Source organism: Engraulis encrasicolus, chromosome 15 (assembly GCF_034702125.1).
Source record: "Engraulis encrasicolus isolate BLACKSEA-1 chromosome 15, IST_EnEncr_1.0, whole genome shotgun sequence".
Lineage (NCBI taxonomy): Eukaryota > Metazoa > Chordata > Actinopteri > Clupeiformes > Engraulidae > Engraulis > Engraulis encrasicolus.
The window spans coordinates 33,257,686-33,284,497 of record NC_085871.1 but is presented as its reverse complement, the minus strand read 5'-3'; the positions used below and the strand labels follow the sequence as shown (position 1 = coordinate 33,284,497).

The window sequence follows — 26,812 nt, the reverse complement described above, 5'->3', positions numbered from 1 at the left end:
GTGTATGAGACAGTTTATTTAATCTGCTGCGCACTTAGCCAGGTTCTCTCCTCTTAAATGAATTGATGTCAAATTAATTAATTGATGTCTTATGTGGGATTTTAAAAAGAGACAACATTGATACTTGAGTACAAGGGTATGCATTTCTCGAAACCAAAGTTGCTTACTACATTAGCTACTTTACTGCTTTCAGTGCATTTTCCCATTGGCAACTACCGAAGTTGCTAACAGACTAACAACTTCTCTTTTGAGAAATGCACCCCAGTATTGTGGGATACCATAGAGTAGACCATAGGACTATGGACATTAACTGCACACACAAACACAATGTGTAACTGATAAACTCTGTACATCTTTTTTTGTATATAAAAACTGTATTTGAGAACCACGAAGACACAAATCTGTCTTTTAAATATGCAACAATGCCAAACTGTAAAAAATAACATTAATTTCCTTTTAACTCAATCATTGTATATTTTACAAATCAATTTTTTCATGCATATATCCAATTCTAGCTGTAACGGTGCCTCGTTAATTTAACTAAAATTAAGTAATACACAAATGCCCTTCCATTTGAACTTGATAGCAAATGACAAATTTGAAGTATAACACAGAGCCTACAGACACTCATACATACAAGTAACAAATACAGTACACAGTCTATGCGCATCAATCTCATGGTACCATGTACCTCCATTCACACTACAGATAGCAATCCAAAGCTAGTAAAGGAGGCCTAAGCTCAGAGAGAGAGAGAGAAAAGAAGCGCATAGCACAGCAAAGGACGCAGACACATTAGAACAGCCTAAGCATTTTAACACTTATTTCACACATGCAAGTACAAGCACGCGCACGCACACACGCACACACACACACACACACACACACAGTTTGATGAAGGCAAAGCCACTGCCCACATTTCTCATGTCACGAAAATGTGAGCATGGGAGAAAAAAAAAAAGAAGTGAGCAACAATTTCTTCCTTTCTGGAAAAGTCTTTTTTGACAGTTGCGTTGGAAGGCCGGGGAAGCGGTAAAGAAGAGCTGGACAGCAAGAAGGTGATCAGCGTGGGACACAGGAAGAAAGAGACACATCTTTGTGCACAGAGAGCAAAACAAATGGCAGGGGAAAGGTTGTGATGACAGACATACTCTATATCAATTCTTCACTCAATTCCCTCCCAAAAAAAGGGGAATTGGCAATCCAATCAGTGGAAATGTTCTCCAGTGCAACTGCACAAGAAAGAAATAACATCACTTTTCACAATTTGGCCGATTCAGATATTTGGGAGTCTCTGAACCAGGCAACCAGGTGTGTCTCACAGGCGAAAAAGAGGGCTGGCTTCAGTTCTGAGGTCATGGAGGGATTATGCGGGAGATTGTATGTTTTTTTTTAAAGTGGTCAAAGAGTTCCGAGGGTCATGGTGGAGATGGTATGTTTTTGTTTGGGTGGTCAGAGAGTTTGTGGGCATGCTCAGAAGGCGGGGTGCGGCTGCTTCATTGAGTAGTGGGCTTCCGTGGCCGACACGTACGCACTCTCCGGAAAGAAGTCCTCGTGGAACTCCGCCAGAAACCTGAAGAGGAAGGAAAGAGAGAGAGAGACAGGTAGGTGAGAGAATGAGAGTGAAGACAGGAGAGAGAGAGAGAGAGAGAGAGAGAGAGAGAGAGAGAGAGAGAGAGAGAGAGAGAGAGAAGGAGAGCGAGTGGGAACACAAAGGAAGGAAAAGAGAAAAACAAAGAAAAGGAGGATATCAGGACACATGAAAATCAAATATTCAGAAGCAAATTACAGCCTTACACATACAGAGTCAAACTCTTCAACAGAATGGATGACAAATCGTCATAGATCTCTTGGATGAGGAAACCACTTACAATTTCTGCAGGATTTTTTATGTTTTATTTTAGTCACAAGAGTTTAGAGTTTGGTTAGTTCTGAGTGCTGGATGGGGATGAGAAGGATATGACTGATAGAAATGAAGGCAAGGCAGAATGGGTGGCCAATGGATTTAAGAGATGAAAGAACACCCTCTTTACAGCGGAGGTGGACACAATAGGTGTGTGTGTGTGTGTGTGTGTGTGTGTGTGTGTGTGTGTGTGTGTGTGTGTGTGTGTGTGTGTGTGTGTGTGTGTGTGTGTGTACGTACATTCATGGTTCAAAATTCAAGGTCTGAATGCCACCCATTGCCACCTTCCAGTCAGACTCTCTTTATTCGTGTGACGCTTCAGATTACCTCCAGTTGCCTCGAGCATCTTAACAGAACAGATATTTCTTTCTTTTTTTATTATTTTTTAGCAAAGCAGACCTCCCCATGCTTGTCCTTCACACACCTGACTACAGAACTGGCAAAGGCTCTGCATCATGAAGACTGCAGAATGCATTGTGTTGTGAAATGTCCTGAAGGGTGTACTATTTTCGATTTCCGTTTCAATTCACAGGAGCACGTCTGTCTGCTCTGGCTGTGTGCAAACAGTCAGCAGTCGACACTGCTGCCGCCACCAGAGCTGTGAGGCAGCAGGGGACTGATAGCTGGCACTCATCTGGTGGCAACAATCTCTCCCTTCTAGGGCTGCACGATATTAGAAAAATCTGCGATACACGATAACATGACTGTATACCGCGATATCGATATTACTTGCGAAATTTAATACAGTACATATATTTTCCCCTCTCTACCTGCCATTCTACACTTTATCATGTATTAAACAACTGAGAGAAATGTTTTATTTCCAACATTATTTTTAATAGGAAAAAACATGTCTAATATACAGCATCAACCTTTTTAATACCTTTTTTTTTAAACCTTTTCACCAAATTTGCTTTTGCAATACTTTTGTAATGCGTGTATTGCAAGCCGTGATATCGCGATAACGATACATTTCGGTACATTGTGCAGCCCTACTCCCTTCCCTTGCTTGCCTAACTGTACGGACAGACAGCAAGCGTTGGAAGAGCTAGAGAGAGTCCTGTCTCGAAAGCAAAGATCACGTGCGATGAAAGCAGCAAACGAATCATCCTGAAGCATTTGTTTAGGGAGAGTGACCAACCGAAGCCCGTGTTTAGAAAAATCTACAAGTGTAGAAAAATGGTTTAAACGCTTTTGACGCCTCGGTGCTAGAAAGGCTTTTGCAGCTTTTGCCACTTCCTCTTCCATACAAAGTCAATTACTTCAGTCGTTTTCCACGCCTTCAACCCCCGCTTTCTCTCTGTACAGTAAGGTGTGCCGTGCTTGTGTGCAGGGTTCCCACACCTTTTTCATGAACAAATTCAAGCACTTTTCAAGCACCTTCAAGCACCAAATTTTCAGTTTTCCAGCACCTTTAATAGGTCGTGGGAAGGGGGTATGAGGGTCCTCCCCCAGAAAATGTGCTTTTAAAATGCAATTTCCTGCATTGTAATCAGTTTTAAGATGTCGAATGGCAAATCCCATCTGACATATCACTCCCTCAGATTTGTGATGTTCCTGAACAATTTATTTCTATTATTTGGTTTACTGAGTTTGACTTGACACAAATTTCAAGCACTTCACCAAAATTCAAACATTTTCAAAACTTTGAGAACACTTAATTGAAATTCAAGCATTTTCAAGGAATTCAAGCACCAGTGGGAACCCTGTGTGTGTTGCTGCAAGTCTTTTTTTGCATTTTTTGCATCCCTATTGGTGTCCAGTTGACTTTCCAATGAGTGCAGGGCATCGACTCGAGCTTGACTAACATTTCTTAATTTATTAACTTTACAGCCCCACAGAAATGCTGATACCACAAGTAAGACTACTAAATAATTAGTAAATTATTGTAAATTGTAAATGAGTAGCATTAGCAATAGCACAAGGCAAAACGTGAGTACAGTCAATACAAAAAGGTAGAGAAAGGCACAGGCAAAGTTCTAATAATGACATTATTTTTTTAAATGATATTTAATTTTGATGAATTTGTTCCATCTCAGGTTTTTGTACATATGTGACAAGGGATATGAGTAGGTTAAGAAATGGATGATCCCCCCCATGCCAGTAAGTGATTTGCACAAGGAGTCAATGGCACAGAGGCGGTAGAAATCCGCTCTTGTTCCACTTCCAAGTCATTGTACACCACCGTGCTGTTGGTGTGGCAAGACCTCTCTGGTGTTTTTTTTTTTTATCTGGCGGGGAAGCGTTTGTGTCTGACAATTTTGCTCAAATGTCAGACAAAAACGTTTCTCCACCAGCGGTGTGAATTTGCCAGTCGTACAGTTGCAGTCCAGTGTGCACGCTACGACGGCCTTAAATAACCCAATTCGCTCCCAAAGCAGGGGGCAAAAATCTTCCCCCGTCTCGTCTAATCAGGCAAGAACAGAGCAAATCCCGAACGTCCTTAGTATAGTATCTGCCGACCGCGGGCCAACAAATCCCCTGACCGAATCTTGCCATCTCATCTTGGCTTTGCTCTGCCCGGGTTCTTGTTGGCCGTATAATCCCAAGTGCAAACAAATTATCCTCATCAGTCTGGAAATTAAGAGAAGAATTTCAAGCCCACCATCAAATCGCTACACACGGTGGGGTGGGGGCGGTCGAAATCGCCTCTCTCTCATCCCCGCGGGTACCTACATCATGCTTATCGCTGGTAACACATGCCAGTCATTCACTCACAGATTTTGATTACCCTGCTGTGCGGGGACAACAACGAGAGAATGACCCAACAGTATTCACAATCTGGGTGTCTTTTTGGGTTGTCTGCAGTAATTAAGACAACATTTTAGTTCTCCAATTTAACACACATGCTTGTGCTCTTCATTTCCTCTTGCTGTCTCTCCCCCGCCCCTTTTCTCTCTCCCTCTCTGGATTGGGATTAACCTCAATCATTCTTTCTCAGATCCCTTCGCTTCAATCCCAGCATGCTTTTCTTCACTCAGTTACATCAACCTCGGACCCAGCCCCAGCTCCGTGTTCTACACAATGAAAACCCTGCAAGGGCAACCTCCCCCTTGAACCAAGTGATTCTGCCCACACACACACATACACACACACACACACACACACACACACACACACACACACACACACACACACACACACACACACACACACACACACACACACACATACACACACACACCCATGGTGGCGAAGAGAGGTCTTGTGTGGTTGAGCTCAACAGCACAGCCCGGTGGTAGGAAACGGCAGTGCGCTGCGGTGATTAAGCACGCGCAAGAGCGCCAGGGTAGAATAATAAACAAATCCAGTGTCCGGGGCCATCTGAAGATCGGCAGGCTGGATTTAAAGATTAGGGCAGCCAGCGGAGGCTTGTGTAACCGCTGTCCACTGTGAGCATTGCCATGCCGTGCTTGCCATTGTGGTTGGCTTCTCACACCCACGTATGGTCAGTGCAGCGTGTGTTTGTACTGTATTATGTATCCATCTTTTGAGTGTGTAAGTAAGACAGTGTGAGACATAAAGGACAAGAGGAGGGAGAAAAAATAAGAGGAAACATCTGTGCAAGAAAGATAGTACGGAGAGAGTGACTGTATAAAGTAGTTCTGACCACCTTACCACCTACTATTGCTTTCAGAGTTTTACAAAACGAGAAAAACATCAGTTTATTTTGATGCATTCACATTTCGCACTAAGCTTATATCTTACTCTCAATTTTCTCAGCAAACAATGAGTGGCTGGGCTTCTGCAGTCCTCAAACAGAAGCTTACAGACGATATTTTTGAAGGGGACTTTGTGAACAAGGCAAGGCAGTGGAAGCATTCAGTATGCTTGGGGAAGTACATCATCATTATTAGGTGCGTCGAATATTAAATGCTGTGAAGATGACAGTTCACCGAGTCATATCTCTGGAAATGCTGGAGTAAAACAAAACAAAGAACCTACCGACATTTTTTGAAATCGGTGGAGAGATTAGGAGAGTGCAGCACACTCCGTAGGAAAAGGGAGCCGTTGACACAGAGGCAGGCTGATTGTGTCAAGTGGCTGCGTGCATGCAATGTGTGGGTTGTAGGATTTAGCCAATTAACAGTGATAATTACGCCCGGGTCCATATTAGCAACAGTAAGAGGGACAATACCAAAGTAAATGAAGCGATTTGAATAGAACATCGGAATTACAGGGGATAGAGCGACATTATGACGACAAACTGACACCCCCCCCCATTTCCTGGTTTCCCATTGTGTCATTTCCTGTGTATCGAGAAATAGTCATTTCCCAGGATTAAACCCTACTCCATGTGAGTTACTTTGGATAAAAGCGTCGGCTACGTGCAATGTCATATAACGAATGAAGTGTCTAATCGGAAAATGCTGTAGGATGCCCAAGTGTGCGTGATGCTGTGTGTTTGGTTGTATGCTCACCTAAGAAGTAACTCCAAGGGGAATTTTCCAAGAACCTGGCTCAGTAGTCAATAGGGCCGTCAAGGGCATTGACGATTCAGCATCGATTCGGCCACAAGCCGGATCGATTCGGTGTATTAATACATTTTAAAAAATCATACCCGCACCTCCCATTTTGCCTCTCCGCCCTCCCTGTCTTTTCTTTCAATTTCGGTTGCGCGTGCATCACTACATCCAAAGGGTTGGTGCTGCCCACTCTCTCTCTCTCTTTCTCTCTCTCCTAGGGTGACCAGCTGTCCGGACTTCGGCCGGACAACCCCGCCCCTTAACTTTCTAACCTAGCGTCCTCACGTGCACCCATTGCTTCGACTTGCCGAATCCCCGCCTCCGTGGAGAAAACAGTGAAGTTGGCTTTCTAAACTGTAGCCAGAAATCAGGGAACTGCGCTGCCATCTTACCTCAGACTAACTCAGCTGCCAACAACAGTTTTACTTGTAAAACAATATTTTTGGGGGGAAGGATTTTCGCATTTCATTACCTCACTCCGATAAAGGAGTCATCAGTACCACTAACTTAATATTGTATCAGAGACGGCAGGTTACGATAGACAAATCCTTCCGTTGTTGTCTGTGTAGGCTATTTCATATTTTTTTTAAATGTACTTTAGTGTTGCATTCGCAGGCCTAATAGCCAACAATTAATTCGATTAACTTTACTCAAAGTTGGTCAGAAGTCTGTTTATCAGCGGTGTTTTAAGCGAGGCAAACTTTTTTCAATGACCATATTCATAGACTGTGCCCTACATCGCATGACATGCACCTATGATTGATTATGCAAAAAAGCTTCTGGAATCTTTGTCTTGGAGCACTTTTGTGTTCCCACCAATGTCAAAATCAAAGTTTCGCCCTTGGTGCCCATGCTTTTCAATGATGGGTGACATGTTTAATTTCCCCCGTTGTGAACGAATGGGATAACACGGCTTGGTTTCATTTTTCGAGTCGATCACACATGTAATAATTCGCAGGCGTTTTACTGCCATCTGGTTACTTTTCTTATAGCATCCATCTTAGGTCGAGAAACTGGCACCAAATATTTGCAAATTAAGATACCAACCTCCGAGACACTGATAACGCAAAGTAGCCTAGACCCATGCGTTTACAAAATATATATAGGCCTATTGTCCTTGATTTCCCTCGGGATTAATACATGATAGCCTAAAACAGGTGATGCTGTTCATCACACGGTTCAGTTAAAACTCCCCGCGCTCGTGTTTGCATTAGAACTAGAGCTAAAATGCCACTTACGCCCCTCTGGCTCTAAGCCCTCGAAATGTAACCTCTAGCGCAGCTTTGCCGGTAGGAGGGGGGCGAGACTAACGAATGGCTGAAGTCAGGTCAGGTACTGGTCGCAACGTGAAGGCATGCGGCAGTCAACTATTTGTTTGCATGGATCTACGTTGATTAAATCAAACAAGCTTCGTTGAAATAACACAAGGGTCTGTTGTAGGCACAGAACTGGACGCCCTCACAACCACAGCCGACAAGAGGACACTTGGCAGATTGGACTCTATTTTGGACAACGACAAGCACCCACTGTACCCAGTCCTCAACAACCAGAGAAGCCTGTTCAGCTACAGACTGCGCGCCATCTCCTGCAAGACAGACAGGCTGCGGAAGTCCTTTGTACCCAGGGCCATTCAGCTTTTCAACATTGCACAGAAGGACACACAAAGAGAGATCATCATAGGGGACTGGACTGCATAAACAGATCCCACTCCTGCATACTCTTTTACCTGGACTCTCTACCCTTCGACTCCTTTTCAGCGGAATGCACAGCTGAGTGTGTGTGTGTGTGTGTGTGTGTGTGTGTGTGTGTGTGTGTGTGTGTGTGTGTGTGTGTGTGTGTGTGTGTGTGTGTGTGTGTGTGTGGTGTGTGTGTTGTGTGTGGTGTGTGGTGTGTGTGTGTGTGGGTAGATACTCAGTCTGCGATGTGTGTAACCCCCCTGACTACTGATACTCCTGGACTATGTACACGTTATTTTTGGTGTGGTGTGTGTGTGTGTGTGTGTGTGTGTGTGTGTGTGTGTGTGTGTGTGTGTGTGTGTGTGGAGTGACACAGGGGGTGACTTGTGTTTAACCCCCCATCTCTTTTTCTAAGGAATACAATGGACATTGTTCTAGGAAAGAGACTATGGACACTCCTGGACACTTTATGGCCACCTTGTCTTGGCTACTATGTGCCACTTAGCTAAGGCACATGTGAACACTGGACACTTTACACTTTATATTTTTGGTGTGTGTGTGTGTGTGTGTGTGTGTGTGTGTATGTGTGTGTGTGTGTGTGTGTGTGTGTGTGTGTGTGTGAGAGAGAGAGAGATGCCTTGGCAATAAGTATGCAACAGCGAGCTATATATGATTATTTTATTTTATGTGTAAATATGTGTGTTATGTCTTGTGGAAAATGTCTTTATGTCTTTATTTATGTGTGTATGCTACTTGACACCTTAATTTCCCCCTGGGATCAATAAACGATACTCTACTCTACTCTACAACTTCAGGTAAGACAATAACGGGTTAAGCGCCAAGGTAGGCTTTGTAGGTTTTTTGTATTATGCGTTGTTCCCCCATGAATCCTTTTTAACGCATTGGTGCAGCAACCAACTTTGGCAAATCGCATTGAACTAACAAGCTCGTGAAATGCACGTATGTGGTGGTTAGCCCTGCGCAGTGGCTATTCAGCAGATAGGCTAGGCTACATATTCTGGGCCAGTGTGTAGTTCTAGGCTATATCGCCTACAGTAGGTTGCCGATTTCAGGACATAGTCAAGTAGGGCCCAAGTTATTTGACAACTGTTCAGTTCCTCCCTCCCGCCCCGACCCCTAAACATTTTACCTAGCTGCTCCCGAAAAATTGCCCCTTTCGTGGCATGCAGCATCTAAAGTTTGACAATCCTTCATCACATTAATTGAATAGCCAATATGCACGCAGTGATCCCCGGCCGTTTCCACATGTCTCCCCAAGTTTCACCCTTGCCAAAGCGGAACCATAGCCTATCGACGAGAATGCTGGCTGTTTAAAAATGAATCTGTTTCGGACAAGGATGGGGCCGCGCGTCTTGGTCGTGACAGTTGTCTTGGATAATGGAGGAGGTATAGAACGTGTTAGTAATCTATGGGAGGAGGGCATTGAGGTCGATTTGGATAAGGTGGTTGACAAACAAATTACTGTTGGCTGCGGTTGCGCCCACACAGTCGCCTCTTTCTTTTTCTTTAATTGCACATTACAATAATATTAATGCTTGAGCTCAGCCCTAGTGGGGTGCGAATGTTGTGAACAATAACAGACAATTAGGCTAGACGTTTGTAACATCAAGCATAGCGTATGGGTAGAGGACCTCGACATCCCCGTCACAAACTTGTGCTCCGTCCCTGCGCATCGCAATGCATCGTTGAATCGGATCGGATCGGCTCGAATCGAATCGTTACCCTCCGGCTCGTAATTGGATTGAATCGTGAGATCATTGACGATCCACACCACTAGTAGTCAAGCAGGATAACTTAACCTTGAAGTAGTGGTAAATCATGAAATACAAGAGCCTGGAGTACCTAACTAAATGACACATGTGGGCGATCTATTTAGAAAGATTACCACTTCCGGTAAGTTAATTTAGCCATATTTGTCACTTCTCTTGGAAGACCCACCGCCAGGTGTTTGACTCAATGGAACTGGAATAAGTGAAGAGTTCAGATGCAAAACCCCCTAAGTGCCTTTTCAGAAAATAATCTTAATTCATTTTTATTTAATACAAAGCTATCAAAATTGCATATATTTTTATTTTATTTATGTAATATAACTATTTATATGTATTATCAAGTACATGAATGTAAACCAAACCAACAATGGGGTTCTCTAAAAATACATAAGTGCAGGTCTTCAGAAATGGAGTTAGGGGGTTTTGCATCTGAACTCTTCAAGTGTCAAAATGCATAATGCTGAGTGCGTGCGCGCATGCTCACCTGAGGAATAACTCCAGGTGTTTGACTAGTGCTCGGAGGTTCCTCTCGGGGATGTGCATCTTGCCCAAGATCTCTGGCAGTTTCACTGGATACAAACAACCACACAGGCAACATACAATCAAGACAGGAACACCATTTACATGTACATTCATTTAGTACAATTTCACGGGAGATTGATTAAAGCTCATTTTTAGTATTATATGGCAAACAATAGCAGGGCGTCTCTCCCACCTAAAAGAACATGGGTCAATTTTGTGACTGAATAACAAGACGGCAACACAAAACCACATTTAACAATTTTCATTTGATATTTTTTTTAATTTCTAAATGATTCTGCATGAATGGACTGGTTGTACTCTATGCTTGTATGTGTGGGCGTACCAAAGAGTCGTAGGAGATGCTGTGAGCCATAGAGGTAAGATGGGGGAGGGGGTTGGTCACTCAAAGGATAGTTGTCCGGAGTCAGCCTCCAACTCAACACCTGCACACAACACAAACAACACATTTGCTCAACAAAATGACATGTAACCATTGAACATCCCTGCAGGCCTTTCTAAGAACAAAAAAGTAAATACAATTGTACGTACACCGTGGGTCTATTCCATTATCAAACTCCTATCCTTACTTGTGTTTGTGGCCTCGTGAAGACATCACAAGATGATTGATTATAGAAGCTTAATTCAACATTAATATTGCAAAAGCGCAATTCAAAGGTCATTTTCTCATTTGCAACTAGGATGTTGACCGGTGAAAAGTCCCCCAAAAGTTGTTGTGCTTAGGATGACAGCGGGGATACTTCAATGGCACAAGTACAAGTCAAAGACGGAAGTTTGTATGATAGACTGGACCCATCAAGTGCTAAACCAAAAGCACTGGCAGAGAGGCATTTACAATGGGGGCACACACACCTTGTGAACATCCCCTACACGTCAATGGCTACATGTCAAGTCAAGTCAAGTTGGTTTTATTGTCAATGTCTTTACATGCACTGGTCATACAAAGAATTTGAAATTACGTTTCTTGCTTTCCCATGCAGACATAGACTAATCTAGGTAAGGACATAGACAGTATAGACATAGACAGTACTCATACATGGACATAAGACAGTATGGACATAGACAGTGCTCATACAGACATTTAAAGTGCAAGACTGGACAACAGAAGACTTGTAGAGAACATACATTAAGAGGAGGTATTTGTTGTACTTTTCTAAAAGTCCTTTATAGCGTTCTGACATAGTAATAGTAGCATTTTGAAGAAAATAAATATTAAAATAGGTCTATCAAGTACACCAGCAGCAGTGTGTGTGTGTGTGTGTGTGTTTAGTGTAGGTAGAAAGTGCGGTGTGCGTCTGTGTGTGTGTATGTGTGTATGTGTGTGTGTGTGTGTGTGTGTGAGAGTTGTGTGTCAGTGTGTGTATGTTTGGGTTTAGTGCAGAAAGTGCAGTGTGCTTGTGTGTGTGTGTGTGTGTGTGTGTGTGTGTGTGTGTGTGTGTGTGTGTGTGTGTGTGTGTGTGTGTGTGTGTGTGTGTGTGTGTGTGTGTGTGTGTGTGTGTGTGTGTGTGTGTGTGTGTGTGCGTGTTTTGAGTTAGTGCAGGTTGAAAGTTCAGTCACAAATATAGTAGTGCAGGTGGAATGTTCAGTCGCAGATATGGTGGTGGGTATGAGGGGAGGGGGGGTTGTCAGTGGCCTAGCTGGCTAGAGGCTGTGGACAGTGGAGGGAGAGTGGGTTGAGTGTTCAGTATCTTGATTGCTTGGTGCATGGAGCTGCTTGCAAGCCTGGTGGTACGGGAACTGAGGCGCCTGTACCTCTTTCCAGAGGGCAGGAGGCTGAACAGTTTGTGTGCAGGGTGGCTTGTGCCTTTGATGATCATCAGTGCTTTCCGGGTGAGGCGTGGGTATGATTAATATTTCGCATTTCATTGCACTCGTCACCATCACCCTGACTGAAAAATAAGTACTCATCTCTTCACCCCATTCACACTGTTGAATGCCCACAAACAAACCCCTGATAAAAACACCAATACTGAGTTGGAAAGAGTGGAAGGAGACATCTTGTAAACATCTTGTGTAGACGTCTTGTCACACAAGATGTAGTCCACAAGATGTGGTCCCACACAAGAATGGTCCCTCCTTCCCTCCCTCCTTCCTTCCTTCATTAAGCGTGATGAGCTCACCTCATTAAGCTCGTTGTTCCGCCTCGTCGCCAGGCCGGCGAACACCCCGCTGCCATCTTTACTCGGGGTCAGCGGCAATGGAGAGGAGGAACCGCTGTGTACGGGGGTCCCTGGTTAGATAGATAGATAGACAGACAGAAGGAAATAAAGAAGGAAAGAAAGACAGGATGACGGAAAGAAAGAAAGACAGGATGAAAGAAAGAAAGAAGGAAAGAAAGAAAGAAAAGAAAGAAAGAAAGAAAGAAAGAAAGAAAGAAAGAAAGAAAGAAAGAAAGAAAGAAAGAAAGAAAAGAAAAAAAGAAAGAAAGAGTTTTCTGTCAAGTCAGCATTAATTTATTTTGCTCCCCATATAATAGTGGTCCTGATGAAACCGTCAGTAATGTTCTCATTCAGAGGGGTAAGGTAAGGTAGAAGCTATTATTTGTCCAAGAAATAATGGGCATGACTCTCCAGCACTTAACCTCAAAGTCAGTCTAGGACATAAGCACCACTATGTCATCCCGTCAGGATGAAACACTAAAAACAGCACCATCTAGTGGTCATTGTAGTCCAGTGATTTTTTGTCTTCTTCAAAGTGCAGATTTTTAAAAAAAGACAGATCTGACACACAGTATGACCACTTTTCTATTTCTCTGACTGGAGCTATGAACATGTCAATTAGTTATTATGCATGTGATGAGAATGATTAGATGAGCAGCCAGTTGCCATGCCCAATCCAGTGTCCTATACAACATAACCATCAAGACAACTTTCACATTTTTTTATATGCAAGTGTGTAGAGTTGCGGTGTGTGTATGTGGTTATCGTCATGTGTATCCAGCATGAGTTGTGTTGATGCAGTGAGTGAATACTTACTCCTGTCCAGGTGGAGGTAGAGCAGGGTATCTGCACATTTTTGCTCACCCAATTTAATGCTTTTTAATACCATTTTTAATACCTCCAACAAGAAAATTAATACCACTACACGGGGTGTGTGCATGTGCACGTTACATGGTATAGTTGTTATTACATTGCTATAATGCAATGTAATACATATATACAATAAAAGTATTATTATGACTATTGTGCTAGTAGTGAAGCCTAATGTGAACACATGTAAGCAGCAGCTAGGAAGAACTGATCTGGAAGCCTATGGAGACCAAGCTTGCCGAATTGCATACAAGCAGGAATTAAGTTAATGGGGGGGCCTAATGTTTCTCCCTCAGCCTCGCACATGCTTTAATAAGCCTATGAAATAAAACTGAGCATGCATTCACGCTGCTCTCTGTGTTATTTCATTCTCACTGCCAGCTCCCTTATCACTTTCTGTGGCAGACATTTGCCATGACTTGTTAAAGAGGTTTCTGCCCCTCCCTTAGAATAATGTATTATTTAAAATCAAAGTAGCCTGCATCTGTGTTAAAATTACAGTTGATCTGGCTGCTGCCCAGAGGGCCCAAGCTCCAATAGCCTATTATTGTTGTGCTTAATTTAACCAAGGAGATGCAAACACAACAAAAAAGAGCGAGGTGACACACACTAGTTTGAAACACCATTAGGCCTAACCCATTTCTTATAAATTCCTTCAAAACTGAAACCATTTCAAAATTGTGCATGTTTGAAAGTTTGATGACATTTCATCAAATACCTTCAATTAGAAAAATAAAATAAAATGGGCAACAATTGACCATTCATAATGGATAAATAGTTGAGTGCACATTAGCCTACTATGAGTAGAGGCTATAACACCTGTTGATTAAAAAGGGTTAAAAAGGAACGGCTCTGGGCAGGCTCCTCCTCCTTTTTCCCCCCAAGGGTCATTTCACGTGAAATCAGACACTTTGGGACCCGACCGACCCGGATTTCGATCATACTTGGTGTGCCTTTTCAGTAGCAAGGTAGCACCCCTGAACTGCATTGGTTTGAATATGACACTAATATTAAGGGAGAAACAGACTAGGAAAGGTTCACATGTGAGGGTAGGCCACTATACATTCAGCCTTGAATATATCAGTCAGTGTTAGTCACAAAAAGATGCCTGTGGTGTTGTTTGAAAGCTCTTTTCTGGCTCTACATATTACACAATTACCTTGGAATACAACTACTCTCAGAATATGAATTATGATAAATTGAAAAATTAAAAATTGAATATCTAAAAAACCTATATTTTAAAATGGCCAGTTCCTTGTCCAAACGTAGCCGGCAATGTCATGAGCAGCACCTAAAATGCTGGTGTTCGGTTTGTTATTCATTTCAGAGAGAATTTGACTCACAAATATGGCGTCATACAGACCACTTACTAATAATATGGTAATACCATAGTAGCATCACATGACAAAACAAAAACAAAACAAAAATGGTCAGTGTCCATGGTCCCAGGTTTCAGAAACTAAGGCAGATGTCCATTTATACACACCAAATGATGATATGTGAATGTTTGAACATTCCTTCTCTGTGTACCTGTGCCATCTTCCCTTTACCGTACTTTAAAGAGATAATCAATGGCTACACTCTCATTTTGTACTCTACCAGTGCATTTGAAGCAACAGCTGTGTCTTTTGTAGATAATGTATAAGTATGTCCCGTTGCAGTTACAGGTTCCACTACCAGAAGCACATCCTGATGATCCATGACAAGTCTATCTGGTCTGAAGGGAAAAGTGAAGGATGGAGATGGCCCATGAGGATGCAGGAAGTTCAGTTTCACCTCTCCAGTGCTCGGCATACATTCCTCAGCACATGCTAGCCACCAGTTGCCATCATATACAGCTACAACATACCCTTTGATGCTTGAAAATGTAACACATTCCTTTACTGAGCTCACTCTTTCAACTCTGCCTTCTCTGAATGCTGAAAATGGCCTAACTTCCACTGTGTCCATTGACAATGGGCAGAAGCTGTGTAGTTTTTGAGTACCTGGAATAGTTCTTGCAGATTCAAACCTTTTCAACAGGTTCTCAGCTTCATGATGGTACATCTCTGTTGTGGCAAACTGGCAATGGATGTTCTTGACATTATCCTTGACTGACTCCCTTGAACCAGGAACGTTTTTAAAACTATAGTTTTGTAATTCAAGATGCTATTCAATCCTTTCACTGGAACAACCTGCAGGCCACAATCCATCCATTTGTATGCTACTACCAAGATCAGTTGAAACTGGACAAAAAACTGTTTTGTTGTTATTTCAGACTGCAACATTCATGATACAATTGCTGTACATCTGTTTCAGAAGCTCCTAATTCAGTTCCTCAGTGACACTTCATCAATGACAGAACGTCCAAAGAAGATCCTATATTTTTTCTGATGACTGTGCTGCACAATATAAGAACCTTAAAAACACAACAAATTTGTGCCACCACGAGGCAGATTTTCACATACCTGCAGAGTGGCACTTTTTTGCCACATCACATGGCAAAGGTCCATGTGATGGCGTTGGAGGGACAGTTAAATGGCTAAATGGCTTGCTGCACGAGCAAGTCTGCAACGTCCTATTGACAATTAAATTGTAACGCCATACCAACTGTTTGAATTTGTCAAGGATAATGTCAAGAACATCCATTGCCAGTTTGCCACAACCGAGATGTACCATCATGAAGCTGAGAACCTGTTGAAAAGGTTTGAATCTGCAAGAACTATTCCAGGTACTCAAAAACTACACAGCTTCTGCCCATTGTCAATGGACACAGTGGAAGTTAGGCCATTTTCAGCATTCAGAGAAGGCAGAGTTGAAAGAGTGAGCTCAGTAAAGGAATGTGTTACATTTTCAAGCATCAAAGGGTATGTTGTAGCTGTATATGATGGCAACTGGTGGCTAGCATGTGCTGAGGAATGTATGCCGAGCACTGGAGAGGTGAAACTGAACTTCCTGCATCCTCATGGGCCATCTCCATCCTTCACTTTTCCCTTCAGACCAGATAGACTTGTCATGGATCATCAGGATGTGCTTCTGGTAGTGGAACCTGTAACTGCAACGGGACGTACTTATACATTATCTACAAAAGACACAGCTGTTACTTCAAATGCACTGGTAGAGTACAAAATGAGAGTGTAGCCATTGATTATCTCTTTAAAGTACGGTAAAGGGAAGATGGCACAGGTACACAGAGAAGGAATGTTCAAACATTCACATATCATCATTTGGTGTGTATAAATGGACATCTGCCTTAGTTTTTGAAACCTGGGACCATGGACACTGACCATTTTTGTTTTGTTTTTGTTTTGTCATGTGATGCTACTATGGTATTACCATATTATTAGTAAGTGGTCTGTATGGCGCCATATTTGTGAGTCAAATTCTCTCTGAAATGAATAACAAACCGAACACCAGCATTTTAGGTGCTGCTCATGACATTGCCGGCTACGTTTGGACAAGGAACTGGCCATTTTAAAATATAAGTTTTTTAGATATTCAATTTTTAATTTTTCAATGTATCATAATTCATATTCTGAGAGTAGTTGTATTCCAAGGTGATTGTGTAATATGTAGAGCCAGAAAAGAGCTTTCAAACAACACCACAGGCATCTTTTTGTGACTAACACTGACTGATGTATTCAAGGCTGAATGTATAGTGTCCTACCCTCACATGTGAACCTTTCCTAGTCTGTTTCTCCCTTAATATTAGTGTCAGATTCAAACCAATGCAGTTCTGTGGTGCTACCTTGCTACTGAAAAGGCACACCAAGTATGATCGAAATCCGGGTCGGTCGGGTCCCAAAGTGTCTGATTTCACGTGAAATGACCCCCAAGCTTCATCATAGAGACGGTGGCATCTAACAAGAGGCGTTCTACTTTCAGTTTAGCAACAAGTCCTTCTTCGGAGCGGCGAGAGCAAGAAGCAGCAGCAGCTTCATGTGAATACCACAAGCATTTCACCGTGCTGACAGGCGACTAAAATATAAGCTACCGATGCACACGCCACGCGGTTACCGATTTGGACATCCTCGCATATCCTAATTGCGTCATTTAGACTCGTAAACACCGGTTTAATACATTTAACACACATTTCCACCGCTTGCAACTTCACTACACCCGGGCACACTCCCGATTGCGTTGCCTAACCGTAATAATACGAAGCTCGGAGACTTTAGTGGGGTCGTAGGCATGTGCATTTTTTCTCAGTCATTTCAAATTGGTGTTAAAGTTTGGTTTTCACTTCCAAGTTGAAGTTTAAGGTCTATAGAACAATTTGAGTTCGAGTGTCAAACACACAGATAGCAAAATGGCCTGCGGGGGGCGCTCTAAAATATATAAACTGCTATAACTTTTGATTAGTTAAACCAAATTTAACATATGAGGTATGTATGGATTCAGCACGAAGAGGAGAAACCGGTGTGCCAAGTATTTGGTTACCGGATTAAAGACACACTATGTAATAAACACACTTTTAGCCAATGGACAGCAAAATTCAGGGTTTTTTTAAGATAAAGGGTGGACATGCCCTTCAAGTTGCAATGAAACATCATTTATTGTTACAAGTTATTGTGAATAAAGCCTGGGATATCATTCAACTTGATTTGTTTGGAATATCCCAGAAGCGCAAAGAAACCTAGGATACCCATACACAAATATGGCTGCATAAAGCCTATGTGATATTTAGCACCCAACTTGCAACTTTGAGATTATGAATTTAGGATCATGAGTATCAACTTTTTTTCTATCAAGCCATATTCTATTCACACATAAAATCACAAAAAAAGTTATATCTGGAAGAAAATAAATCAATAATAATAATAATAATCATAATAAAAAAAAGACTTTCCGGAGAGACAATGCTATTAGTATGCTTGCGGCTTATGCACACACACACACACACACACACACAGCTGTTGTATACACACACAGAAACACGAGGGAAAGAGATAGAGGTGTGTGTGTGTGTGTGTGTCTGTCTGTGCGAGAGAGAGAGAGAGAGAGAGAGAGAGAGAGAGAGAGAGAGAGAGATGTGTGTGTGTGTGTGTGTGTGTGTGTGTGTGTGTGTGTGTGTGTGTGTGTGTGTGTGTGTGTGTGTGTGTGTGTGTGTGTGTGTGTGTGTGTGTGAGAGAGAGAGAGAGAGAGAGAGAGAGAGAGAGAGAGGTGTGTGTGTGTGTGCATGTATGGATATGCTTCAGGTGCCTTTCAGCAATGGGTGGGTAGGGAGAGGTAAGGGTGGGATTCGAACCTGCAACCCTCTGACAGACCAACACCCTACCCAGTAGGCCACTGCCACTTACTGTATAGAGTGGCCACAGCAGCATATTAGGCCACGGTTGCCCAGGTGACAGCAGAGGTCTAAAGTTTTACAAAGCTGCATGTGTGTGTGTGTATGAATGCAGATTCTAAAGGTGACAGTTTGGCAGTCAATAGCTGAGTAATATGTGCAGCCTTATTTTTACGCCTGGGGGCGTATTACAGAAACTTCCTATCTTGAAAATCTTATCTTATCTGTCTAGTTACCGCGGCAACGGCACTATAGGACCGAATTTAGGAAAAGCGTATTACAGAACAGCGTTTCCTAAGTTGTTTTGCGCATCCTATCTTAAGTTAAGAAAGGGGCATTACAGAAGCATCCTAACTTCGAAAAATCCTAAATAATTGGTCCTAACTTTAGGACAGCCACCCAGCTGTCCTAATTCCAGTTATCCATTGATTTGTTAGCCAAAATTTAGCTGGTGTTCATCACCATTTACCCACGCTCAGCTTGCTGTTTCAGCCAGAGCTAACAGTGAAGTCTATCCGGGAAAACAACGCAATTGTGAACGGATGAAATGTTAATTAAATTAGGCTATATTGACTGACCCAAACGATGTGTGAAGTGAAGAGTTGATTATAAATATACCCGACTTCGATGTGAAGTCCGATATCAACTTACTTAATTGACACAGCCGACCATGGGTCAAGCCAAGTCGGCTAATTGTCATTTATTTATAGCCTTTACATGCGCTGGTCATACAAAGACATTTCATGAAATTACGTCTTAACTGTTTTGCGTGCATTCGCTTGGAAAAACAAAGCATTGGGATGAAAATATGGAAAATGGGAAGCACTTTATTGGGACTGAAACCAATGCATTTGGTCAACTTGAGGTTGCAGGCAGCGAGAGTGACCTAATTTCGTCCTCACAGATGTTGCTGTATTATAAATCCGTTCGGTGGAACGTCACTAATAAGTGCGTTATTTAAAAGTAATGAGCTTAAAAAGTTTAGCGAAATATTTACGTCCTCTTCCTCTCTGGTTTAGTATCACGCAGACCGCGAGATGCAGCAGCAGTCAAATCTGTGCATTCTAGCTTGCGTCGCACTACTGTTGCTAGGTAGCGGTGCATTTGTTGTCAGGTAACAGACATAAAAAGTAGATCGTAGATGTTTAGATCGCTACTTTAGGATTCCTAACTCAAGATAAGATAGGATTTCCAAAGATAAGATAAGAATCCTAAATGAAGTTAGGATTTGTTTCTGTAATACCAAACTGGAAAAAATCTTATCTCAAGTCAAAAGTTAAGATAGGACGACTGAAGATAGGAAGTTTTCTGTAATACGCCCGTTTTACGCTGTCATATCTCCAAAAGTTTTGCAAGTTGTCAGATGATATTGACACACAAATGGCACAACCCTGCTCTTCATGTCAAAGCCGAGATCACTTTTCTAGGCCAAATGGTTCAGTCAAAAAAAATGACATATTCAGGCCTATGGGCTGAGCTGTTCACACACTTTCTTCTAAGTGAATGAGGTCACACCATAGGGATTTTAAAACTGCTCTCTCTGAAACGTTTTTAAGAGTTGACTTATGATCTTCACACAGTTTGTATTCAGCCAAGACCTCTCTGACAATGCCTTTACCTAGTTGATACCTAGTTAAAAACCCCAGGACAGGTCACCTCTCACTCTAACTGCCACAGTTTGTGACATCATCATCTTGACCATTCTACCATTCATTTCAATGAGGGGGAAAACAGAGAGAAAACTGAGGAAAAACAAGTCTGGTGAACGAATGAAAGGGGGTAGGCCAGCGAAAAATACTCCACCCTGAGCCCTTTTCGAGCTGTTCTTTTTGGCACTCGAACCGTGTCTCTATCTTGAACACTGCAACGATTCAAAGCCGCCGTACTAATGAATGGCGATTCCCATAGGCCGAGGTGAATGGAAAAATGTAGAATAATAATAAACTGTTGATGAACAATTAGTATGCTTTCCCGCAAGCATACTAAATAAACTGTTGGAGAACAATTAGTATGCTTGCTGGGGGCAAGCAGAGGCCTTTGGCAAGCATACTAAATAATACTATAGGACTATTTCATACATAGTAGACACAATCATCTGCTGTTATGAGGACATCTGTCATCTGGGAACTGTCCATTTGTTACCAGCGTAGTTGACAGGAATCTGCATTTGCCAGAAATGCCTGCCAATCTGGTAACAAATGAACAGTTCCCAGATTTGGACTACACTACCAAAGATGCAGTTTCCAAAGATGTATTCCAACTAGAGGTGAAGTGCAGCTGTACTAGTACTTGTACAAATAGACCTGCCAGATCTCGGTGCAAGTGCATGGAGGCAGAGTTAAAGTGCACACGTCTGTGCAAGTGCACATGCAATTTATAAGACTGACCACTGACTGTTTTTGCATCTGTTCTCTGTCATAGTTATTGTAGAGTGGATTATTAAATGTTAGACCTATGGTCTTCTGTTTGCTTTTTTGAATGCAGGAAAAAATTATGTTCCCCATAGTATTCATCATCATCATTATTATTATTATTATTATTATTATTATTATTATTATTATTATTATTATTATTATTATTGATTTACATTCTTCCAGATATAAAGATTTTAAGTTGTGAATAAAATGATGGCTTGATTGAAAAAAAAGCTGGTACTCGTGATCCTAAATTCATAAACTCAAAGTTGCAAGTTGGGTGCTAAATATCACATAGGCTTTATGCAGCCATATTTGTGTATAGGTATCCTAAGTGTCTGTGTGCTTCAGGGATATTCTGAACAAATCAAGTTAAGTGATCACCCAGACTTTATTTACAATAACTTGTAACAATAAGTTATGTTTCATTGCAATTTTGAGGGCATTTCCACCCTTTATCTTAAAAAAGCCCGGATTTAGCTGTCCATTGGCTAAAAGTGTGTTTATTACATAGTGTGTCGTTAATCTGGTAACCAAATACTTAGCTCACCGGTTTCTCCTCTTCATGCTGAATCCATACATATCTCATATGTTAAATTTGGTTAAACTAATAAAAAGTTAGAGAAGTTTATATATTTTAGAGCGCCCCCCGCAGGCCATTTTGTTATCTGTGTGTTTGACACTCGAACTCAAATTGTTCTATAGACCCTAAACTTCAATTTGGAAGTGAAAACAAAACTTTAACACAAATTTGAAATGACTGAGCCTAATACGACCCCACTATTCAGTATATTGCACGATTAAACTGCTAATCTAAATTGCAATCATGGCATTCATGAAATTATATGCGTTAGCAAACGCTACACTCAAACTCAGACTTTCGACGAGTAAAGCGGTACCACAGAAATATCCACGCTGCATTTTGGTTGATGAAATTTAAAGTCTCAAATCTTTACTGCGGTCAAGTTTGCCACCACACGCATTGTGGTCGATGGAATTTACTTGGTCAGCCATCGTCATCAACCAGTAGGGGGATCCAGACGAGGGGGTCTGCTACCTGGCCGCCTGTTATTTACTGTCGAGTGCCTTGTTTCCTAACCCAGGCATGTTACGACTCGGAGCGCTTGTTGCAGTCTGTCTTTGTGATGGAAAAAATGTTTTTTACGTAATTTAACTGTCCAAACATCTATATATTAGGCTACTACATTGTGTCCGGATGAAATTTAATGCCAATCCTTTGGAAAATTAATGCCACACCTCGAAATTTAATGACTTTTAAAGCCTTAAATTGCAAGTTCTGTATTTAATGCTTTTTAATGCTTTTTAATGCTTTTTAATGCCCGCGGGGACCCTGTAGAGTGAAACATAGAAAGAGGGGATAAAACGTGTATATGGAGGTGTCTCTTACTGTGTGTTGTGTTGTAGTCATCCTGCCTATCCACCAAGAATTGGGTTGAAGCGATGAGTGACGACTTACTCCTGTCGAGGTTGAGGAAGAACTTGGAGAGGTGGTGGTCCCCCAGGCGCCGTTTGGGCGGGGGCGAGGCGCTGCTGCTGCTGCCCCCCTCCCTCTCCCCGCCCGAGGCGTTACGCGTGGAGCGCCGTAGAGCCTGCGCCCAGTCGGCCGCCTCCGACGCGGACCCCGGGCCTCCTTTGCGCCGCTTATGGGAGGAGCCGCCCCCACCTCCGCCTAGGGGTGTGCAAAAGAATCGTCAAGACAATATGTGACCAGCCACAAGGAAGCAGACCACAAGTAGGCCCAGGGGCATACTGACTCATGTTTATACTGTTTATTTATAGAGTGACAATCTAGACCATAGGTGGCTAACCCGCGGCTCTCGAGCCGCATGCGGCTCTTTGCCTGGTGTCTTGCGGCTCTTGCGTTCATGTCCAAGTTTGTGTTTATTTCCCCCATAGGCAATAAGCATTAGAATTGCGCACACAAAGTTGATTAGAACTATGGCAAATAAGTGCCCTGTGGTCTTGGTACTGTAGTAGGCCTTGCCTAAATGTGTCCTGAATGATCACGTTGATGTGTGACATTTGTTACTGCAAATAGCCTACAAGACGCGATTTAAGCCTATGTTCTAAAAATAGCGCTTTCAAAAACTGACCGCGTCTTTCGCTGACTAAACAAAATATCGGCAAAAATGTTTTAACCTGAAATATTTTGCCATCACTCCTCAATAAGGTCAAGAAAATGTGCTGTCCATATTAGATTCTATCGCTCGGATATGGCGGTTATAAATGTGCAAATGATATGAAGAGAAAGGTGTCTGGAGCAGAGATGCGCTGAGAATCTCTGTCCTGCGTAGCCATCTCTGCGCTCTGTTAGGAGGAGTGTTCATCATGGCTATTGACCCGAATGTGAAATTATGTTTTTGGTTTAAAATCGTGTTATTTTCGCGGGCTATAGACAAAATAGCGCCAAAAATAATGTTCCACCCTGGTTTATCAGCCATTGTCAAAGCAGCGCTGGCAGACAGCGTGCAGGTGGGAAACAATTTCAGTTTAGTCTCAAAAAGAAAACTTGGTCTTTTCCCCTGGCCCCCTGTCAGCACCCGCTGAAACATTAATGTGGAAAATGAACGGCGATTTGACGAACCACCTTGTTAATTTCGGATGGTGTTGTCGTCAGGCATCCAATGATCATCTCATCTGTGCGCAAGAAAGCGGTGCCTGTGCGCCTAACCCCCGAATGAGCTAAAAGAGGCGGAGAATCTTTGGGCCGCGTTACTTCGTGCTCTGTTATAAAGAGTGCTCATGGAAATTATGATGTGAAACGTGTTTTATTAAAATATGAAAGAATTTATTTAATAATGTTGACCTGTGTACCCTTGTCTTCTTATGTAAAACAACATTTTTATCTTGAAAAAACATTTTCCCACAAAAAATTGAAGCAGTAAAAAAAAAAAAGTGGGAGGGGGGTGTCATCTTATATTCAGGATTGTCTTGTAGTCAGGCCATTAAGTTGAAGTGTAACATCAATCTGACACTTTGTGTGTGTGTGTGTGTCTGTGTGTGAAAGGAAGAGATGGTTGATGTTCATACCCATGTGTTGTTGTGTATGCTGGTCTGTGGTGCGAGAAGGATGGGTGATGCCCATGTTGGTGGGTGTGCGCATGTTTATATGCCCGCGTGATGTTTGTGTGCCGATGTGGCTCTTTGCTGTGACACATTACAAAATTTGGCTCTTGGTCTCCGACTGGTTGGCCACCCCTACTCTAGACAGCTAACTTTCAGAAATAAAATATCCATTTTGTTTCAGTTGATACATGTCTCATCATCTGAACATGGTGAAGAAAGACATTCACTGAAACGTTCTTTAGCACATTTCCTAACTAGCCAAATCTTCAATTAGCAAAATATATTCTGGCCACAAACACCCACCCCCACCCCCCAATAACCAATGTATAACACATCATGTGATATTTGTGGCAAAGTTTTTAGATACAAAATTGATGGTTGTGTTGCCAAGATATGAAGTTTCATGCCAGGGGTTTCGTCCTCTAACTGAATTGGGAAGGTTGTCGCATCTCATTTCTTGCCACACGATTTACTGTGCATTCTCAAAACATGTAAACAAAGATCATATTTATTTAGTAAAAAAGCCACACTCCCGAAAGACCCTAAAGAGGGCTTAGGCCGAAACGTCTGTCTGTCTGCCATGCTAACCCATTAAGATTAAACTGCAAGAATCTCATCCGGGAGTGCGGCTTTTTTACTAAACATGAACTTTGCTGTTTGCTCACACCCAAAGACCTTGTAAGAAACAGTTGGGAGTTGAGCGCACTTTCTCTAAAAAAACAAAGATCCTCAAATTGCCAGCCCTACCTCCGCCGCCAGGGGTGGTGGTGGTGGTGCTGGTGGTAGAGTAGCTGTGGCCCAGGACGAAGTGGGGCAACCCGGTGGACGTCTCACTCATGGTGGGCTGGCTGTCCACTGACTGGGGAGTGGAGGGGTTGGCCCCGGGGCTGGGAGAACGCTCCCGCAGTGGTCTAGTAAAAGCAACACTAGGGGATGGCAAGAATGATGAGTTAGATATACCTCATGCAGTCTCATCAAACACTGAAAAATGTCTTCCATTTGCACATTTTACATTGGAAACCCCATTGATTAAATAACTTTTGAGCTATATTACTGTACTTAGCATAAGTATGAAAAACCTGATGACTGACAAAACAAAGAAACACCATGAGCATGCACCACAAGCTCTCTCTTAAACTCACTAACCAAGGACACAGTATATTAGACACATTTCTTTACGGAGTTGGTGCACTTTAAAAGTAATGCCCAACCTAGAATAACAATATGAATAAACCACGCCCTGACGAAGGCCAGACGGCTGAAACCTGACGGCGTGAAATAAAGGGTTTTTAATTCAACTTCAGCCTTGACTCGTAGGAGTGCTTTGGATTAAGTCATTCAACAATATGAATACTTAAACATACACAAACTTTCATTCCCACCAAGTAAAAGAAACATTTTTAAACCTTTCAATTCACTGGCAAAAAAGGCAACAAAGGAGAAAAGGAGAAAATACATACAATGTCAAGTAGTCAGTCTTGACGATGTATTTAATGAAAACACTGTGGAAGCAGGCAGTCGCATGCAAAGGTTCAGTTCCTTACCTGCTGGAGCTTGGCGAGGGGTCGCTGAGGGGCAGGATGAACTTGGAGGAGCTGACCTTCTTGAACTGGGCCTGTTCGCACGGGTACAGGAGGATCATGGGAAGGGTGAAGTCAAAGGTGATCCTCAGCCCGTCCACCATCTCCTTGCACAGGTCTTCGCTGGAGAGGAGCAAAGAGATGGGAGAGGAAAGGAGACGGAGAGGAGAGGAGAGGAGAGGGCAAGGAGGAGAGGAGAGGACAAGTGGAGAAAACAAAATCCCATGAGTTAAATCACACTCAGTTATATACCGGTCCTCGATGAAGAGAGGAGAGGAGAAAGAAAATAAAAAAAAAGATTTAAAAATTATACATCGCTCTCAATTATATATATATATTTTTTTTACTTTTGCATACTTAATTTAAAGACATTTTAAATCAAGGTTCATACACTTTTTCACCAATTTTTTTCCATGACTTTTCCATGACTTTTCCAAAACCTTTTTCTGAATTTCCAGGACCAAAAAACCAATGACCAATCGTGCGCGGGGGGTGGGGGCGTATTAGGCTATATTACAGGCTATATTACGTAGCCTATATTATAAATATGTAATTACTGTATATATTTAGGCCTATACTATAGACTATGGCATATTATATTGTATATTAGGCCTACATAGCCTATATTACAAATATGTAAACAATAAACATATTCATACTATAGGTTATCTTTTACTACAAGCTATAAGCAACCATTATACTTCATGTTGTATTACATTAATTCTGCTATTATTCACCAATGTTATATAATTCGCTTGTCTAATGTACAGTCAGAAATGAAAATGAATAGGCCTAGGCCAGCCTATAGCAAATTAGGTCGTGAAATCATCATGAAGACACATTTGTATCAACATGCTCTCTATGGAGATGGATAAATGCTCATCCTGCCCAAGTAAGAAATCATAGGCCTGCCTACTACACCTGCCTAAGCGCAACAGTCCAAAGCTCCTGTAAGAATGATGTTGTCATTTGTTGTGGTCGTTGCTGGAGCAAAAAAAGAGAGAGAGACTGCACTGTTCGTGGCATAGTTCTAGTCTGACGCCCACTCAAGGAGATGCTAG

The 26,812-nt window shown here is 42.3% G+C and overlaps 1 protein-coding gene across 1 annotated transcript in view; it reads right to left on the bottom strand.

The window, feature by feature from the left end:
- Window positions 1–366: 366 nt before the first annotated feature.
- LOC134463992 (male-specific lethal 3 homolog) overlaps window positions 367–26,812 on the bottom strand; it is a 38,268-nt gene continuing 11,822 nt past the window's right edge. Inside the window, exons 8-14 of the mRNA XM_063217417.1 lie at window positions 25,716–25,874; window positions 24,919–25,082; window positions 22,562–22,774; window positions 12,496–12,605; window positions 10,701–10,800; window positions 10,320–10,404; window positions 367–1,573 (exon numbers count right to left, since the gene is read on the bottom strand). Of these exons, the coding sequence (XP_063073487.1) occupies window positions 1,474–1,573; window positions 10,320–10,404; window positions 10,701–10,800; window positions 12,496–12,605; window positions 22,562–22,774; window positions 24,919–25,082; window positions 25,716–25,874 (931 nt within the window). The 3' untranslated portion in view covers window positions 367–1,473. The remainder of the gene's footprint in view (window positions 1,574–10,319; window positions 10,405–10,700; window positions 10,801–12,495; window positions 12,606–22,561; window positions 22,775–24,918; window positions 25,083–25,715; window positions 25,875–26,812) is intronic.